General features: G+C 35.1%; 1 protein-coding gene and 1 pseudogene across 1 annotated transcript; both read left to right on the top strand.

Moving 5' to 3' along the window:
• The first annotated feature begins 5,267 nt into the window (after positions 1-5,267).
• Positions 5,268-7,154, top strand: LOC145961775 (uncharacterized; annotated as a pseudogene).
• Positions 7,155-7,165: 11 nt separating this feature from the next.
• On the top strand, positions 7,166-7,678 carry LOC145961774 (uncharacterized). The gene has a single exon (XM_083082236.1). The coding sequence runs from the start codon at positions 7,166-7,168 to the stop codon at positions 7,676-7,678; it is 513 nt and encodes a 170-aa protein (XP_082938362.1).
• The last annotated feature ends 13,520 nt before the right edge of the window (positions 7,679-21,198 follow it).

The following is a 21,198-nucleotide window of genomic DNA, read 5'->3' as shown; positions in this document are numbered from 1 at the left end:
TTAGAGTTGTTTACCAAGACAAAACGTTCTTAATATATAAAACCATGTAAAATACATTTGCGCAAGATATCTTTCGGTATGGCAAAATATAATGCAAGAATCGAAAAATATAAAATTTATATCAAGTAACAATATAAATACATATAAATATATATATATATATATTTATATATTTAGGGGAAAATGCTAAACTTACTATACGATTTGCTTGATAAACTAAAATACGATGAAGTTTCTAATGAACACGATCTTACAAAGAGTTTAAGAATGGAGGCTGCGAAATGGGCATGTAATCTTGATGGTCGCATATGCATAGAAAATGCCCGACATAATTTAAATCGACATCTCGCAGATCCCGAAAAGAACACGTAATTTTTCTTATATATTCTTGGTTATTTTAATTTAATTGTTTTGTAGATACATGTGCAATGTTTATTACATTATTTATATATCAAAATTATATATCAAAATTGAAATTTATTATGTTATGTTATGAAATTATAATTTGTTAAATTATTTAATCAAAATATAAGATTAATATGTGCAAAACTTTTATATTAGAATTGGTTTTTTGTTAAATCTCGTAGGCTTTTGCCATGGTGGAAAGAATGGACATACTGTCAAGGTTTAAAAGTATTGTACTATTCTCTTAGCAATGAAGATTCTCCTTGGTGGGGAGTATATCGTCTGGGAAAAGAAAAATTTAAACCTAAACTTTTAAAATTTCTCTCTTGCCCTGAGGATTCACAATTTATGAAAGACTATCTAAATCTAATAAAAAATGATAGTACAACATCGATTATGTTTTTAAAAGATTTTTCCGATAAAGATTATATTAATTATTTTCTTTTTACAATTGCGAAGCATGCAAGGGATCCTGTAATACTCAATTTCATATTACATAATCTTGAGCATATAAAACCTAAGTAACACAGTTTTCTCTCCGTAAATATATATCTATCATTCAACAATTTATTTGTGTATCAATAAATTTATTGTTTTACTGTTACAGACAAGTCAGCGAGTATGCAACGTTTATTATTATTATTAATCATGTGTATTCCACAAATCAACTCGAAAAGGTAAAAATTGCATGTGCTTATGTACATATATATATGTAAAATAAATAACCATGATGCGACATCAAATATTGCTGTTTAATATCATCAAAATGATCTGTTTTAGATAAACGACTTGCTAACAGATAAATTTTATAAAGTGACGCAAGTTGAATTAAATGAATGTAAGAAGTTATAATTTTTTGTGAAAGAAAAAAATACGAAAGTAAAGGTAAATTTTATGAATATCATTATACTAATATTTCATTTATTAATCATTGATCTTTTTGTTTTCATACAGAATATATTAATGTCACAGTATCTCAAAGTAATAAGCAGAAATTAATGTCATTTAATTTTTTTTATAAAATAAGCGTATTTTTATTTCTAATTTCCGAAAATATATTATTTTGAAAATATGTAATTTTTAATGAATGAAAAAGTGGGAAAGAGTGATCGACCAAACAAAAGCAAAAGAGAAAGATAATTTCTTTACTTGAAAATTTTAGTGAAAATCGATTTATATAAATTTTAAAAAGAGAATTTACAAGCTTCAGATTTAAATCTTAGTTAGTCTAGATGTTCAGCTCTTAGTTAAATAAATTTAAATGTTTTTCAATATGATTGAGAAAGTATTACGTAATGTGATTCGCATACTTTAATATTACACGAGCCATTTGTTTACTAAAATAAATATTTAATTAAGGTGGATAAGTTAAGAAGAATTAATGCACTTGCTAGATATAACAGTTATAATATTATAATATTATAATGATATTATCTCTGTGACAGCTGCAGCTCATATAAATTTCTAATTTAATTTTTGAAATTTCTAATTCTAAATTTTGATTTTTATTTGTTGAAAGTTACCTGCAAAGTATTATTTACAAGCAGTATTTTCCGTTATCTGGATAAAATTATCTAGATTTTCACCTAGATGCAATTATTGTTTATTTTATCTTTTATCTATATAATTCAAGTTTGTGGTATCTTTATCTGTATCTCAGATATAAGAAAAGTGATATCTTTTATTAAAACACTTAAGATAATGTAATCAGTGTGCACTGAGTACAATTTCTTCAAACTAGCAATTTACCGGCCGGCTACTCTAATCGGTCAATTTCAACATTTCAATCGTAATCGAGCCCGCAACCTATAGTGTAATACGGATTTAAAAGCGTTCCACTTAATGATCGCGGAACTCGTAAACATAATGTGTCTTTGTTTAACTTTTAGCGAACAACAAGGAGAAGATGATTTTGCGAGCGTTGCGATTGTTAAGTGGAACGTAGCCATAATCACATTGGTCGATTGACATTGACATTGTGGACACGGCCTATACTCGTTATTATTGTCAAATGAATACATGCTTATTTTCTGTAACTTTTTGTCTGGAGTGTATTATTTTTATATATCCTAAATTGTCTTAAATATTATCTTAAAAGTATCTAGATAAAATATTTAACTAATACATCTTTTATCTAGATACACTCAAACCGAATTATCTTTATTTTATCTGAGATACATGAGTATATGATTTATCTAATCTGTATCTAGATTATTTTAAGTTACCTAAGCGCAACACTGTTTATAAGCACTCCTTGCAAACAAAAGAGTTGTTAAGTAAAATATAGTGCAACACACTGCACATAATATAATAGAACACATAGTACAATAGAAGAATGATTTTATTCTCATTTCAGCAAATTTGTAATTTTCATAATCCATAATTATTATTTATTCCTATTATGTTTAAGATTATTAATATTATTGTATGTATTATATATATGTATTAAATGTATTAAAATTATATATACAGGGTGTGTCATTTTAAGTGATGCAGCTGAATATCTCTTAAAGTAAAAGAGATTGGGAAAAATGTTTCAGACAATAGTTATATGGTTTCGAGGGGGACATAAGAAGATGCCATTAATGTGACCTTGAAGAGTCAGCTGAAGGTCACGTAGAGGTCACCTCCAACTTTGTAAATGGGACACCCTATATGCTTTTACATATTTTTGTAGCTCATCTCGAGAGCTTTCCAAAACACTATAATTAAGTTAGTTTTCATTAAGTACTTTTCGAGTTATGACGCTTGAAATTTCTTAATTTTACATAAACCGTAAAATATCTTGTAAAATATTCATTTTTCGATTATTTTACCTTAATACTTTTAAGTACAAAATAATGAGAGGAATCAATTGGTGTAAAAAAACACATAGTTGTTTCGAAGAAAAAATATGTAATTTATAATTGCAAATTACATATTTTTTCTTCGAAACAACTATGTGTTTTTTTACACCAATTGATTCCTCTCATTATTTTGTACTTAAAAGTATTAAGGTAAGATAATCGAAAAATGAATATTTTACTAGATATCTTATGGTTTATGTAAAATTAAGAAATTATTTCAAGCCTCATAACTCGGAAAAGTACTCAATGAAGAAATACTTTATTATAGTGTTTTGGAAAGCTCTCGAGGCAAGCTACAAGAATATGCAAAAGTATATAGGATGTCCCATTTAAAAAGTTGGAGGTGAAGTCCTTTTCAAGGTAAAACCAATGACACCATCTTATGGCCCCCTTAAAACCATACAACTTTTGTTTAAAACATTTTCACCGAAACCGCCATGGTTTCGGGATATTCGAGTGTGAAAGTTAAGATGGAACATCCTGTATATCATATATATGGTGTAAGAAAACGTTATGTTTAAAACATTTTTTTCATCCACCATCTTTGTAACAATTTTAAACCATAATTTTATTTATGTACATAATTATATCAAATGCATTTACACATTTATATTGTGCAATTGAATTATACAATTATGTTATAAAATTTCTTATTTGTCTATTTAATAAACAGCATTATATATTTATATATGATTTAATAAATGGATATATATTTACACCTTCTTTTATCTTATCCTTTCTCCTCCTCTCTTATTGATGATCTTTATAAAATTGTATGTTACAATTACAAAATTTTCATATATATTACTTCTTTTATAATATTATTTACATAAGTGTTATTATTATTATTATTATTATTATTATTATTATTATTATTATTATTATTTCATCTTGTGCCATCTTAAATTAAACAAGTTTAGAGTCTCGTGCGTCATTTCATGCATACATTTTGAGCTTATTTATATTTAACGTTTTAATGTTATTCTAATGTTTATCAATGTTATTCTAACTATGCACGCGAAAAAAACATAATTATATAGATAAATGCATCCGTGTTAGTTATCTTTTATGATGGAAAAACAGGATGTGTTGCGCGAAAAATCGAGCGCATAGACGGACACGAATAGCGTATTACAGAGAGGTTTATAATTAATTCTGGAAAATAACTTTTCGAAACATAACTTAATCATATATGGTTGGATTCGCAAAAAAATAACCTTTCACTTGGTGATAATGAAATTTCACAATTAAAAAAAAATATATTTAGTGGTGGGGGTATTTTGAAAAATTAAAAGACTAAAAATTTTTTTTGTTATTATTGTAAAGTACTCTTGAAGCCATTTATCTTTTAATTTGAAAATTTTTTTCTATCTCTTATAGTTTCTGAAATATTCATCTCGAAAGGAAAAAACAGATTTTTTTCAAAGAGGTGTTTTACCCCCTAGACACGCGTATGGGCACGTATAAAAGAATACGTGTCCCTTATTTTTGTCTAGAAAACAACATATTAAAAGCTCATCAAAATCGGAGGGGGACACTTTTGTGCCTTTCCTTGTTAGATCAAAATTAAAGATAAAAAGTGATGATTTAAGTGATAGATTGTTAGCACGTACTGTTGTACTAAAATTGTCCTGGCAAGAATAGTAGAAAGTGTGCCCGAGCACTTGAATATTTTTGATTAAGTAAATAGATAGACCACCCGAGCACTTGAGATAGATATAAACAGATAAGTGCTCGGGCGTTTTCGGTCCGCGATGTCAAGAGGCAGTGAGAATCTCGGCGTCGTTGCGAGAGCACGAGGAGTTGCAGAAGGATCGCGCGAGTAGAAAGATCGACCCCTTGTATACACGCAGTTAATAAAGTTTTATATCCTTTTAAGCTCAGAGAAGTGGCTCAGCTCATTTACAATCCCGATATTCGCGATTACGTTCATAACAACTGGCGACCGTGACAGGACAATTTGTTCGCGAAATCGGGAATTAGAATTTGAATCTTTGTTGTGTCGACGCCGTGAAGATGGATGCCCTAAAGAAACGAAGAAAGGCGCTTCGTATAGCCTTTACAAAGGCTCTCACTGCGTTCTCAACAAGATTAGAGAGCGACTGCTCAAGAGAAGAAAAGATAGTGGCGTTGCAATTCCTTGAAACGAAAATGACTGAGCTGGATGCAGTACATTCTGCATATAACGAAACACTGTTCGAATCAGAGGCGGACGAGACTGATATCAACAGAGAGTTAGAATCGGGCGATGTATACAAAATTCAGTACCTAACAGCGAAAATGAAAATATCTAAGATAACGCCATCGACGTCGGACAACATATCGAGAATGGTCTCGACGAACACCCTGAAAACGTCGAAGCTTCCTAAGTTAAAATTATCAAAATTTGGCGGTAATATTAAAGATTGGCTTCCTCTTTGAAGCCAGTTTAAGAAGATAAGCGAAGATCCTTCAATTAGTGAAGAAAATAAAATGCAATATCTACAACAAGAAATGATACCGAATTCGCGCGCGAACGAGCTCGTGCGAAGTTTCCCGCCTACGGGGGAAAATTATAAAAAAGCAATTTCGAGCCTAAAAAATCGTTTTGGACGAGACAATATCATTGTGGAATTTTACGTGCGCGAACTACTAGGTCTCGTGTTGCAAAACGCAGTAAAGGGAAATAAGAAGTTGTCCCTTACGAGCCTATACGATAAGCTCAAGTGCTACATTCGTTCATTGGCGTGACGACGAACAATTGTGCCGCTATGCTGTACCCGCTCGTCAAGTCGTCTCTCTCAGAAGAGGTTCTTCGAGCATGGCAACACAGTGGACAACGGAAAACGATGGAAACAAACGGACAACGTGAAACAATAGATCGACTCACAAAACTTCTTAGATTCCTGCAGTTGGAAATGGAAAGCCAGGAGCGCATCGACATGGCATTGACAGGCTTCGGTTTATCGACGGAACAAGAGAAAATGAAGAAACTGAAAGGTAAAACAGAATCGACGGCGGAAGGAGGCAGCTAGTGCTAGTGTGCTTCTCGTGGCAAAGGACCAATGGAGGCTAGAGTGCATTTTCTGTAAGTTAAATCACGATAGTCTAAACTGCGAATCTGCGCGTAAATTAATATTAAATGAACAAAAAGACATTGTTAAGAAAGAAGGCTGTTGCTTTAATTGTCTAAAACGCGGACATATTTCATAAAAATGTAAAGCTAAAGTAAAATGCGATTGGTGATCGAGACAGTACGTTCTATTAATGTGTCCGAGTATAGTTCGCAAGGAGAACAATTCCGTAATTAAACCGAGCGTTTCTGTAAATAAGTCGAACGATAACGAAAAGATTGTCGATGATCAGAACCTAGCTTCATTTTGCGAGACGCCGGATGTTTGTTTACAAACTCTTCGAATAAAATTGTGTTCTCAAACGCGAGAGAAAATTGTAAGTGCGATTTTTGATACGGCGTCACAACGTTCGTATATCCGCACAGATATTGCGAGAGAATTAGGTTACGTTTCGCTTGGTGAATTAAAAGTTTCACATTCGCTGTTCGGCGGAATCAAATCGGGAAGCGAAATTCACAATATGTTTAAGATACACATTCAGAATTTAGATGAATCGTACGCGTGCAATTTCTCGGCCATGAACCGGGATATTATTTGCGCTCCGATCGCGAGTATTAAGCGAGATGCATGGGTCGATGAATTACAAGCAAAGAATATTAATCTAACGGATATCGGAAGTAAAAGTGATTCTATAGAAGTGCTAATCGGTGCGGATGTAGCCGGTAAATTATTAACTGGTAGGAAATGCGATTTAAAGAATGGATTAACGGCTATCGAGACACGTCTAGGATGGACGGTGTTAGGCAAATTATCCACGAGAAAGAATCCACGAGATCTGACGCGATGGTAATGATAACGACAATGTTCGTGCAGGAGGCCAATCTATGCGATTTGTGGCGTCTAGATGCTATCGGTATCACAGATTCGATCGAGAAAACGGATAAAGCAGCGAGAGACGAACAAACGCGGAAGTTTTTGATAGAGACGGCTAAATTGAACGCGGACGGTCGATATGAAGTTCGATTACCGTGGACGGAAAGTCATGAGCTTGTTTCCAGCAATTACGATATAGCGCGCAATAAATTTGAAAGATGTCTGGATAAACTTGCTTCAAAAAATTTATTAGAAGCGTATGATAATGTTTTCAAGGAATGGCTGTCGGAAGGGATTATTGAAAAAGTACCTGACGATGAAATTGACAATTTAGGCCATTATTTACCGCATCGCCCAATGATAAAATTGAATAGTACGACTAAAATAAGACCGGTGTTTGACGCTTCTGCTTCTAAGAGAGGATATCCGTCTTTAAATCAATGCCTCAAAAAGGGCCCTAACTTAATTGAGTTAGTACCTTCGTCTTTGAATAGATTTTGAGAAAGAGAGATCGGAGTAGTGTGTGTCTGATATAAAGAAAGCGTTTTTACAGATAATTGTAAACAAGGCGGACCGGGATTATCTCCGTTTCTTTTGGATCGTAGGCGGTAAAAGGATAGTTTCCCGTCATTGTCGAGTAGTATTCGGTCTAGCCTGCAGCCCATTTATATTAGCAGCGATCATTCAACTCCATTTATCGACGTTCTTAACAAACATTGACGCGAATAAAAAATCAGCGGAAAAATTAAGAGAATCGTTCTATGTCGACAATTATGTCACGAGTGTAGATTCGGAAGAAGAATGAAGAACGTTTATATCAGAATTCACGACGATAATGAAAACGGGCGGTTTCGAACTTCGTGGCTGGGAAAGTTCACATGATTCGAGAGCTAGCGAAACAACACTCGTTTTGGGAATTTTATGGAACAAAAACAAAGACACTATTTCGGTCAATCCGTCAGTATTAAATTTGAATATTTCAAGCGTTATAACGAAAAGAGTAATTTTGTCCGCAACGCACAAAATTTTCGATCCTATCGGCTTTACGTGTTCCATATCGTTGTTGCCTAAATTATTGCTTAAAGAATTATGGACGGAAAAGAAAGATTGGGACACAAAGGTCGCGGATAATCAAGCAAGTAAATTCGTGAACTGGGTAAACGAGAACCTTTATCGAATCGAATCGACATCCCGCGAAAACTCGGCAGGGATGATTTAACATTACATACGTCGTTTTGCGACGCCAGCGGTTCGGCTTATGCAGCAGCTGTTTTCGCGAGAATGGAATATGAGAGCGCAGTAAACGTTACACTTTTGAGTGCGAGATCTCGCATAGCTCCCGAAAAAGCTACAATTCTGCGTCTCGAATTGATGGCGGTCAGACTTACAACCTCTGTTATTAAGTCTTTAACGCGAAAGAGTTCTAGAACGACGTTTTAGTTAGACCGACTCGACTACAGTGTTGGCGTGGATCAAACGCGACATGCAATGGGGAACGTTCGTTCGGAACAGAATAAAAGAAATACGCGAGTTCAGTAGACAAGAGGAATGGAAATATGTACCCGAGGATTTAAATTTCCTGCGGAAATTCCGTCGCGTGGTTGAAGTCCCGCTCAGCTAGTACGATCTGAGTAGTAGTTAGGCTCCTCATGGCTTTATAAGCCAGATATAGATTGGCCCAAAGGAAAGGGCGACTTTGTCGAAGAAGAAATAAATAGAGAAATTAAAAAGTCGGCTTTAGTATATACAATTAGCACGGAAACTACTACGTTTAAAGTCGATGATTACTTTTCGTCTTATAATAAGCTAATACGTTTTTTGGCATGGATGCATAGGTTTCTTTTAAATAGGAAAAAAGAGATCGATAAAAGAAAGAAATTAAACGACGATCTTGATATGCACGAATTGCCTAAAAAAGCATATTTATCTGAAAAAGAACGAAAGAGATTATACTTAACTTTCGCGGAAATAAAAGCAGCAGAAACTAGATTATTTAAATATCTACAAGACAAATGTTTACGACTGTAAAAGGTAAAGAAAAATTATCTGCCTTTAAGATAATGAAGAATAAATACGATTTATACGTCTTAAAGACTAAGATTTTTAATCGAATCGATGATCTCAATTTTTTATGTCCTATTCTTTTAGATAATAATCATGACATAATTTATATGCTAGTGAAAGAAACTCATGAATCCATGGGCCATGCCGGAACACAGATTATTATCAATTATTTACGGGAAAGATTTTGGATTATTTCTCTTCGAAAAATAATAAGAGCGATGATAGCCAATTGTATAGTCTGCAAGAGGCAGAAAACGAAACGTATGAAAATCGAAGTTCCTCCTTTATCTCCCCATCGCGTTCGCGACGCAACAATTTTCGAGATAGTTGGGATCGATTTTGCAGGTCCACTATTTTTATGGGATGGGGGGAAGGGATGGATTTGTATTTTTACCTGTGCCGTGTACCGAGCGGTACATTTCGAGTTAGCATCAACACTATCGATTTAGGGTTTCATAGAATGCTTACGTAGATTTATAGCAAGACGCGGACGACCACGTACCATATCTATATAGCGATAATGAGATTAATTTTACGGGCGCCGCTAACGCATTAAGCAAATTAGACTGGGAAAAAATCGCTAAACACAGTTCGGCACACAGGCATTACAAATCGAATGGTATTTTAATCCGCCAGCAGCACCGTGGTGGGGTGATTGGTGGGAGAGACTCATAGGAATTCTGAAAACACTATTGCGAAAGATACTAGGAAAAGCGAGTCTTTCATACGCAAGTTTAAACACATTTCTGTGTGATGCAGAAGCAATAATTAATACTCGACCTCTAACGTATATCTCAGAAGATCCCGAGGATCTTAAGCCATTGTCACCGTCGGTATTTCTTCAAGAAAATCGAGAATACGGTGTATCCGACTGCGATATACTATATCGGGCAAAATTAGAAAAGAAACTCAAACACAGACAGAAAATTATCGAAGACCTTCGAAAAAGATTTCGTACGGAATACTTAGGTCAATTATTATTGAAGGAAGGAAAAAAGAAAGAAACGCGGAAAATAGAAATCGGCAACGTCGTTCTAGTCGGCGACAACATACACAAGCGCATAGATTGGCCCTTAGCACGCGTAGTGAAAATAATTCCGGGCCGCGACAGTCAAGATAGAGTGTTTGTTTTAAAAATCAAGAATGGTTTGTTTAAGAGGCCGGTGTAAAGAATCTATCCGTTAGAAATAAAGCGAGGAAGGTCTGAGACCCTCATCAAAGATTTAGACAGGCGAGCGAGCTCCAAAGAACTTAGCGATAAAATTGATTGTATTAGAAAGGAGCAATCTGTTTATAAAGAGAAAGTCGACGATCTAAAGATTGTAACCACACAAAGTGGACGCGTTAGTAAGAAATCTGATCGTTTTGAAATCAAGCATTAGAAGAACATATTCAGCGTTTTGCTTTGTATAATTTCCTGAGTTCATTTTTTCTGTATTGAGCTATTTCGATATATGTACAATCTTAGACTAAGCTTTTACGATAAGTTATAGATATTCGTTCCCACGAAAAGGGGGAGGATGTCCTGGCAAGGATAGTAGAAAATGTGCCCGAGCACTTGAAATATTTTTCTAGAAATAAACAGCCGAGCACTTGAGTTAGAGATAGAACAGATAGGTCGCCGGGCATTTTCGGTCCGGGATGTAAAGAGACAGTGAGAATCTCGGCGTCGTTGCGAGAGCACGAGGAGTTGCGAAAGGATCGCGCGAGTAGGAAGATCGACCCCTTGTATACACGCAGTGTTAATAAAGTATTATATCCTTTTAAGCTTAGATAAGTGGCTCAGCTCATTTACGATCCCGATATTCGCGATTACGTTCATAACGATAGTCAAACGCATACGCCTCGATTTTCTTCCTTTTCAGTTAATTGTTGTAAAACGATCATGCCGGTTGCACATGCAGGAGTGAAATTAGTGTATTTGCATTATTCACCTAAATATTTCTTGTTTTAGTTTTTTTGTATCTATGCCTAATTAAAGTGTATATTAAAGTGTATATATTGATGTAATTATTTGTCGGTGCATTCTTCTAAAGTGTATTCATAAGTTTTTATAGTTGATTTGGCTGAGTCTTGCATTATATTTAGGTTATAATGCTTTTATTCTAAAAAATATGTTTGAGTAACACAATACTCTGTGGACGAAAGTAACATGTTTCAATGCTTAGGGTGTAAGGAGGCTGGTCCCATAATAACTGTACCAAAGGCGATTCTTGTTATTCACGTATGCTATAATTGTGATTCGGAATAAATACCAATCTCTTTTGTATAAGTTATTATACAATTTTTACACTATTATTTAGAATTAAACTGTTATTTAGACTTAAAAAAGTACAAAACTAGTGTAATATTAAGTATAATTATTTTATGATATTACTTATAATTACTTTGCTTAACGAAGATTATTTCTTTTAAGTTTTTCAAAGATGATAAAAATAAATATTTATTTTATTTTTTATTTTAATATAATATAATACAAATTTATAAAAAAAGATATCTTGCTTAATAAAAGATTATAATAAAAGTTGCCTTAAATTGAAAAAGTCATATTTATTTTATTTTTCCGAAAATAAGAACTGGTACTTTTATCCCCAGACTATGTTACTTTCGTCCCCGGTCCCCAGGATAAAAGTAACAATCAACATACTTGCGAAAAACTATAGCTCTTTAAATATCTATCATTTGAGATTGAAACATAGATATAATAATAGAACAATAAATGGAGTTTTTTAAGATATAATCTTTTTTTATATCTCTAATTAATTAGTGACCTATAATACAAAAAATTTTACTTTTGTCTCCGGACTCCCCTATCCTGTGTACAAATTTAGAATCCAAGAAACGCGAATATAATAGAATAGTGTGTCCGATGGAATCAGGCAAAATTGATACGTATGCAAAGGAAACAAATCTCATCGATATGTTAAAATTTATCTTGTGCCTATCTCCGCAGAAACCTTCGGTTTTTTATTTTGGTCCACTTACTTTTCCAAAGATGAATCCATGAATCCGAACTATCTTGCGAAGGCTAGTACGACTAGGAGAAATTATTTCTGACCCTTATCTCCCACGGTACCCAATGTACGGCAACACTCAATGTCAATGAAAAAAAAGATTGTCCGTACGGTAGAGATTAGGAGAATGTAGAACGTTACGTACTTGAATAATTAATGGCGGAATTGATACATATCTTTTTTGCCTTACCATGATATTTGTAAACCTTAGCTTCCTCCTTTCGCGGCGAAAAGAAAAAGAATTCATCTGTCTGCTAAAGACAACGATGGAATAAAAATCCAAACGCGCGTAAAAAATATAAAAATAGAAAACGAAGGAAAGCACTCTTCTATAAGAACACTTTCCATATGATTAAATTCGAGAAATAAACTCTGAAGAATTTGATGATCGTAGGAGAGACCGGGGACAAAAATAACATTTTTTATATTATAGGTCACTAATTAATTATCGTTAGAGATATAAAAAAAAGATTATATGTTAAAAAACTCCATTTATTGCTCTATTATTATACCTATGTTTCAATCTCAAATGATGGATATTTAAAGAGCTACTATAGTTTTTCGCAAGTACGTTGACTGTTGCTTTTATCCTGGGGGCCTGGGACAAAAGTAACATAGTCTGGGGATAAAAGTATCAGTTCTTATTTTCGGGAAAATAAAATAAATATGACTTTTTTCAATTTAAGGCAACTTTTATTATGATCTTTTATTAAGCAAGATAACTTTTATTATAAATTTCTATTATATTATATTAAAATAAAAAATAAAATAAATATTTATTTTTATCATCTTTGAAAAACTTAAAGAAATAATCTTCGTTAAGTAAAATAATTATAAGTAATATCATAAAATAATTATACTTAACATCACACCAGTCTTGTACTTTTTTAAGTCTAAATAATAGTTTAATTCTAAATAATAGTGTAAAAATTGCATGATAACTACTTATACAAAAGAGATTGGTATCTATTCTGAATCACAATTATGGCATACGTAATAAGAATCGTCTTTGGTATAATTATTATGGGATCAGCTCCCTTATACTTTAAGCATTGAAACATGTTACTTTCGTCCACAGAGTGTCGTGTTACTTTTGTCCCCAAACACATTTTTTAGAATAAAAGCATTATAACCTAAATATGATGCAAGACTCAGCCAAATCAACTATAAAAACTTATGAATACATTTTAGAAGAATCCACCGACAAATAATTACGTTAATATATACACTTTAATTAGGCATAGATACAAAAAAACTAAAACAAGAAATACTTAGGTGAATAATGCAAATACACTAATTTTATTCCTGCATGTGCAACTCGATCGTTCTACAACAATTAACTGAAAAGGAAGAGAATCGGGACGTACGCGTTTAACTACATATTTAGTACAAATTATTCAACATATTGTGTTATTTATTACGAGGCTTGTTACTTTCATAACGTTGTTACTTATGTCCCCGGTCTCCCCTATATAAAACATATTTAATAGTTCCTTCCAAGAGATCTTATATTGAATGAAAGATGAATATTTTCTAAGCAAAATTATCTTATTAATTTTTTCCTGTTTTCAAATTCTCTCTGTTCGAATATCGGAGTGAAGAGCAATAATGCGAAGCAAATTAGTAGCGTAATTGGTTCTAATAAGTGTCATTATTTAAGCACGAGCAATTGTGCTTAAAATATTTTTGATATTTTGTATATATAAATCAGCTGTGACAGGAAAATGAAAACCTTCCTCGACGTCAACGCTCGATGGGACTCCTCGAGCGCTAATTGCGAAAATTGTGTATTTGTCTTATCCGTCAATTATTTGGTACATTATTAATTTAATTAAAATTATATAGAGAAGCGACTACGGCCGGGATATACTGGGTGTTAAAAAAGTTTAGACATGGTCGAATATCTCGATAAGGAAGAGTTTTACTAGAAAGTGTTTCAAACAAAAATTGTATGGCTTGAAGAGGGGCCATAAGATGGTTTCATTGGTTTGACCTTGACAAGTTGTGCTTGTTCGAAGATCACGTGAAGGTCACCTCCAACTTTTTAATGGGACACCCTATATACTTTTGCATATTCTTGTAGCCTTCCTCGAGAGCTTTCCAAAACACTATAATTAAATATTTTTTCATTAAGTACTTTTCGAGTTATAAGGCTTGAAATAATTTCTTAATTTTACATAAATTGTAAAATATTCATTTTTCGATTATCTTACCTTAATACTTTTATGTACAAAATAATGAGAGGAATCAATTGGTGTAAAGAAAAAACATAGTTGTTTTTAAGAAAACATATGTAATTTGCAATTAACAATTCCATATTTGTCCATTTGTTCCATTTTGTCTGAAACACTTTCTAGTAAAACTCTTCTTCATCGAGATATTCGATCGTGTCCAGACTTTTTTAACACCCAGTATATCGATCCGCCGAGAGAGAAAAGGGCCAGAGCCCCGGAGAGAGACACGCGACGGCTGACGCGGACGCATCAGAATATTGATTTCGTCAGCTAAAATCTCCTTAGCGGGGGAAGAGATCGATCGCCTAGCGCGACGATCAAGGAATCACTTTTTGGCTCGAGGCCCTAGCAATTAGATTGAATTGTAAAAGAAGTCAGCCCTCGCGGAGTCCTGTCGCCTCGTAAAAAAGAAATTGTAAATTACAGCGTAAAAGATTATCACGGTATTTCCCAGGTAGAATATGAAACTCATAATGACATCATTATGACGTCATCTAAAAGTCATTTTTAAGTCATAGAAAAATCATAATGATCTCATTTGATATACTTTTGGCAATGTTTTGGTGACTTATTTATATATATATAAATAAGTATATTACGCAATTACTTGTTTATTTAATTATTCATGTATATTTTAATTATATTTAAGCAACATAATCTTTTTAAAATTATATAATGCGATTATTGAACTTAAAAATTTATGATTCTTTTTGTCATCTTTAACTCATTTTTTTAATCATTTTTGTTTAGGTAACTTTTAAGTGATAAATAAAATCATGATGACGTCATAATGATGTCATTATGAGTTTCATGTTCTACCTGGGATTGTCAATGATCCGGTATAAAAGATTCGTGTTGTTCGTCAAATTGTTGTATAAAGAACTTAAAGCATTTTGTCAAATTCCATATTATACAAATGAATTGTGATATAAAGATCGAAAGTCGGGGTCAGCCTGAGCGTACAACGACAAAGAGTGAATTGTGTTCGTCGTATCAAACGTGAGTCGAATTATATGAATTCGTATTTTCTTACTCGAGCACTGCTTCATTTATTTTGCACGCCTTTCCTCGGGTCCTCAACTGTACCCACCTTACGATTTGTCTCATGCAGTTGTTCTTATTATGTGCGATAAAATCCAGAGAGTCGCTAGTCTCTTTAAAGCTAGCTGGCGCCCAATTAAATTATTTAATAAGAATAAACTTGAATGATAGTCGTAACTCAGAGCCCTACCAGCCTACGGACCCAGGCCGCGATAGGTGAAGCCACTTGAAAAAAGTGACTGTCTCATTTCGTCCAACGTGAGGCGAAGTTGGAAAAATTTGTAAAATTTGTCAACCAGTATAGAGAATAGAGTGTCGAGAAAATCTTTTGTATTTCGAGCATATACAGGGTGATTCAAAATAACCCCCGTGTCCCTGAAATGACATATTCTTGAATCAATTCTAAGACGATTTTTCCTTCGGCAAAATTTCGTCCGAAGCTTAGTTTTTGAATTATTAAAGGAAGTAGTTAACGTATGACGGGTCGAATACAAGAGGCAGGCAAGGGTGGCGCGATTCACCGTCAGACGTTGCTTCACGTTGATTCACCGCATTACGTTGCTGCAAGACGATACGCCGAATTATACCCAAATCGGACGAGACATCCAATGCCTGATGTTATACTCGGAGCAGCCCAAAGATTATTCGAAACGGGCAATGTTCTCCCGAATAAACACAACGTTGGAAGAAACCGAACCGCAAGAAATTTGCGGAATACCGAAGAAGTGATTCGTGCTGTCGAGCAAGAGCCTGAGACAAGTATTCGGACTATTGCTCGAGAGCACAATCTCTCATATTCAACGGTACAGAGGATATTACGAGAAGAAAAGTTGCACGCTTATCATTATACCCGCGTGCAACATTTAAGACCAGAAGATTATCCTCTGAGAAGAACATTCTGCGAAAATTTTCTCAGGAGCGTGGATAGAGATCCTAGATTCCCTTCTCGTATAATATTTAGCGATGAATCGCTATTTACACGAGAAGGAATATTTAATCCACATAACATGCATTTGTGGAGCGAAGAAAATCCCAGAGCTACACGAGTCAGAAATTTTCAGACTCGTTGGAAGCTCAATGTCTGGACTGGAATTATGGGAACAGAAATACTGGGCCCTGTTATCCTCCCGGATATTTTAACCAGCGGAGCATATCTGGAATTATTGGAGAATAATTTACCAGATTTCCTAGAAGAAGTGCCGCTATTGGAAAGAGAAGAAATTATATTTCAACAAGACGGTGCTGGTCCACACAATGCCAGGATTGTGACAAATTTTCTAAACAACAAGTTTCCTGGACGTTGGATGGGCCGATATGGTCCGATACGTTGGCCTGCAAGATCCCCGGATTTAAATCCATTGGATTTTTTTCTTTGGGGATACTGCAAAGAAACGATCTACAAAACGCTCCCTGAAGATGTAGAAGATTTAGAAACAAGATTGCGATATTCCATATGGTCTATAGAAGAAGACGTAATGGAAAATATTCAACAAAATTTATTGAAACGCATGAGAGCTTGCGTTAGAATGGATGGGGGCCACTTCGAACATTTATTATAAATGTTCAAAATTAATCCGCCCTTTTTAAGGCGATCAAAAACAATCCGCTCTTTTCAGAGCGACCAATTTTTTAACGTATGGAGTATCTTATTTTGCAATTAAAAACACAAGAAAAAGAGAGAGAGAATAAAACGCGATTAATTAATATGTTTTCATTTATCTATTTCATCTATTTATTTTTAACTATTTATTATCAATGACCGATTTTCGATCATTGATAATAAATAGTTAAAAATAAATAGGTGCAATAGATAAATAAATAGATAAAATAGTTAAATAAATATTTAATATTAATATTTTATACGATAATAGTAAAAGTAATAAATATTTTAAAAACACTTATTTAATCTAATTAATTTTTAAATAGATATCATACGATGTATGGATATCACACACATTCATGATAATAATAATATTAATATGTTAAATGTTTATTATGTTTACCGCATTCTTCAATCGAACACATGATCGCGTTCGATAGCGCCAGTAGTACCTTAACCTACCGCAACCTACCATGACAAAAAACTGCTTGCAGTCGCCGAGTCGTAATTATCGTCGCATTGTCGCGTAGTCGCGTCGTCGCGTCGTGTAATAACGTGTCCGCGCGTGTTTCTTTCATCGAGTGATTTTTAATCGCCAACAATTATTATTCGACAGTGATTAATAGTGATTAGTGATAGAGTCATTAGTAAATTTCTCGTCTCATCGAGTGAGTAAATAAATGTGATTACGTTAAAGTTTAATAAAAGAATACAGTTCATGAAAGAAGAAAAACTTTCAGTTAATAATTTAGTGTGGATTTCTTGTCTTTTGCAACGTGATATCTACGTTAAATTTGAGAACGTACGATCTATCGGAAAATTCATTTCTCCTTCAAGCAATTACAGCAATACATCAAAAGTCATCGAACAAGGTAATAATAACTATTTTTTGACGTTATGTGAAAACAGATCTCGGGAAGTCAGAGGGACAGTGTGTTAAAGGAAATTCGTGAAAAGAGAGGGGTTTTTAGTGGGTAGGGAGTACCGAGTTGGTAATTCGACTTGGTACTCGAGTCCCACATAACTCACTGGATCGACCGGTGGGTATGCATAAAATGCATTTTCCCCTCTCTCGTAAAAAAAAAAAAAAAAAAATTTACAGGTGAGTGAGCGAATGAGAGAGAGAGAGAGAGAGAGAGAGAGAGAGAGAGAGAGAGAGAGAGAGAGAGACAGACAGACAGACAGACAGACAGACAGACAGACAGACAGAGAGAGAATGTATGTGTTCGCATGTGTGTCTGTGTATAGCGATCAGCTGATCGCAGCAGGCGCCCCGCGTAAGCTCCCGCGTCTGACGGTGAATCGCGCCACCCTTGCCTGCCTCTTGTATTCGACCCGTCATATGTTAACTACTTCCTTTAATAATTCAAAAACTAAGCTTCGGACGAAATTTTGCCGAAGGAAAAATCGTCTTAGAATTGATTCAAGAATATGTCATTTCAGGGACACAGGGGTTATTTTGAATCACCCTGTATATACAGAGGGAGTCATGGAAATTTTAGCCCACGCGAAGTAAGGAGGTAGATTGGCTCAAATTAAGAAGGAAGGACTTGTACTGTTTTGTGATATGCGCAATAATTAACGAAAAATTAAATAAAGAATATCGCCAATCTGCGTGAGTAGAAGCGCGCGGCGACGAGAGTCGTCCCACTGTAAACCTATACTAGGCGCGCGGCGAAGCGATGGGCGGATCGCTCTCCGAGACATGATGGTGGTGTGCGATATATCGCAATACCGCGCCGAAAAATGACCCGTCCTTTTAGTGGCGAGAAAATGATGCGCTATCATTTCCACACCACCTTGCGGTAGATAGCATGGTGCGCTTTTTTTATAGTGGTTTCCCCCATAGGCCTATTCCACTCTCAATTTAAATATTTGTGAAAATTGTTCCAAATGCCGTTACTGTACGCTGAATGTATCGTAAATGTAAAAAATTGATTATGACAGTACTTTCACAAAAATTTATCCGTGGTTGAAAATCCCTCAATAAAATGTATTGCACACGTTGGTAATGATACGGGCGTAATCCGTTACACGTAAAGCGTGATGTACCGCGTATCGCGAAAAACCAAATTCATGTGCCACAGGACGCACGCTAGTTCCAGGATTTTCATAAAATACTTCGAGAATCCTTTCTTCATCTCGTACACGAAGACACACTGCTGGACCGGTTATCCCGATATTATGCACGATACCCAGTTTCACATATTTATTAAACAACACGTAAAACTGTACGTCCACTTGGTTTTCGTGCACGCTTGGAAAATCATTCCACGTAAATTACGGCCGCGCGATAAGTATTTTCTCCCGCTAGCCCGTATGCCACAATCATATCCGTATATTCTTGCAGAGTACACTTCATTTTCACTGTTAATTTACTACGCGAACACAAGTTTTTTACTAGAACTGTCTGAGCTCTCGCAGGCTGTTGCCAGAGTGCATACGCACGCAACTACAGCTGAGCGGACATGCGAGTGTAAGCGTACGTGTGAGCTCGGCGCCTGCGCATTATGATTACACTCACATGTCCGCTCAGCTGTAGTTGCGTGCTGCTAGCGAATGCACTCTGGCAACAGCCTGCGAGAGCTCAGACACCCTGGCAAAAATGAGACGTTTGTTTGGCGTTTACATGAACGTTTGTGGAAGTTCGTCGAGAGTTTAAAAACGATTAGTAAAGAGTTTGTAGAACAAAAATTGCAACATTGCAGCGTTTAAAAGACGTTTGTACGTTATAGCGTAAACGTAAACGTTTGAAAAGTCTGAGTAAACTCTGTACACGAAGATGTATCAACGTTTACTGAACGTACTCTGAAAAATGTTACCTCAGCATTGCAAAACTTTCATGTAACATTATATAAAGAGTTTGTAGAACAAAAATTGCAACACTGCAGCGTTTGATAAGCATTCAAAACCCAACAGCGTTATGTAAGTGCTCTTACAAAGTTTGAAAAGCATATAAACTCTCAGAAAACCCTCACTCAACGGTTGTTAACGCTTTATAAAGTTTCTTATTTTCGCCAGGGCAGTTTTAGTAAAAAACTTGTGTTCGCGTAGTAAATTAACAGTGAAAATGAAGTGTACTCTGCAGGAATATATGGATATGATTGTGGCTTACGGGCTAGCGGGAGAAAATACTTATCGCGCGGCCGTAATTTACGTGGAATGATTTTCCAGGCGTGCACGAAAACCAAGTGGACGTACAGTTTTACGTGTTGTTTAATAATTATGTGAAACTGAGTATCGTGCATAATATCGGGATAACCGGTCCAGCAGTGTGTCTTCGTGTACGAGATGAAGAAAGGATTCTCGAAGCATTTTATGAAAATCCTGGAACTAGCGTGCGTCCTGTGGCACATGAATTTGGTTTTTCGCGATACGCGGTACATCACGCTTTACGTGTAACGGATTACGCCCGTATCATTACCAACGTGTGCAATACATTTTATCGAGGGATTTTCAACCACGGATAAATTTTTGTGAAGGTACTGTCATAATCAATTTTTTACATTTACGATACATTCAGCGTATAGTAACGGCATTTTGAACAATTTTCACAAATATTTAAATTGAGAGTGGAATAGGCCTATGGGGGAAACCACTATAAAAAAAGCGCACCATGCTATCTACCGCAAGGTGGTGTGGAAATGATAGCGCATCATTTTCTCGCCATTAAAAGGACGGGTCATTTTTCGGCGCGGTATTGCGATATATCGCACGCCACCATCATGTCTCGGAGAGCGATCCGCCCATCGCTTCGCCGCGCGCCTAGTATAGGATTACAGTGGGACGACTCTCGTCGCCGCGCGCTTCTACTCACGCAGATTGGCCGATATTCTTTATTTAATTTTTCGTTAATTATTGCGCATATTACAAAACAGTACATGTCCTTCCTTCTTAATTTGAGCCAATCTACCTCCTTACTTCGCGTGGGCTAAAATTTCCATGACTCCCTGTATAGTCGATACAGGCCGGCATACGCTTGACCGTGAGCGAGCTAATGTAAACACTCGAAAGCTATAAAGCAATAAACTGTATACCTAAACTTGTACCCTCTATTCTTCGCTTAGA

This window comes from Camponotus vicinus, unplaced genomic scaffold, assembly GCF_025532165.1.
Source record: "Camponotus vicinus isolate PSW18456_S1 unplaced genomic scaffold, iyCamVici1.0 SCAF_11, whole genome shotgun sequence".
Taxonomy (NCBI): domain Eukaryota; kingdom Metazoa; phylum Arthropoda; class Insecta; order Hymenoptera; family Formicidae; genus Camponotus; species Camponotus vicinus.
Note: the sequence above shows the minus strand (reverse complement) of the source record. Positions and strands in the feature narration are given on the sequence as shown.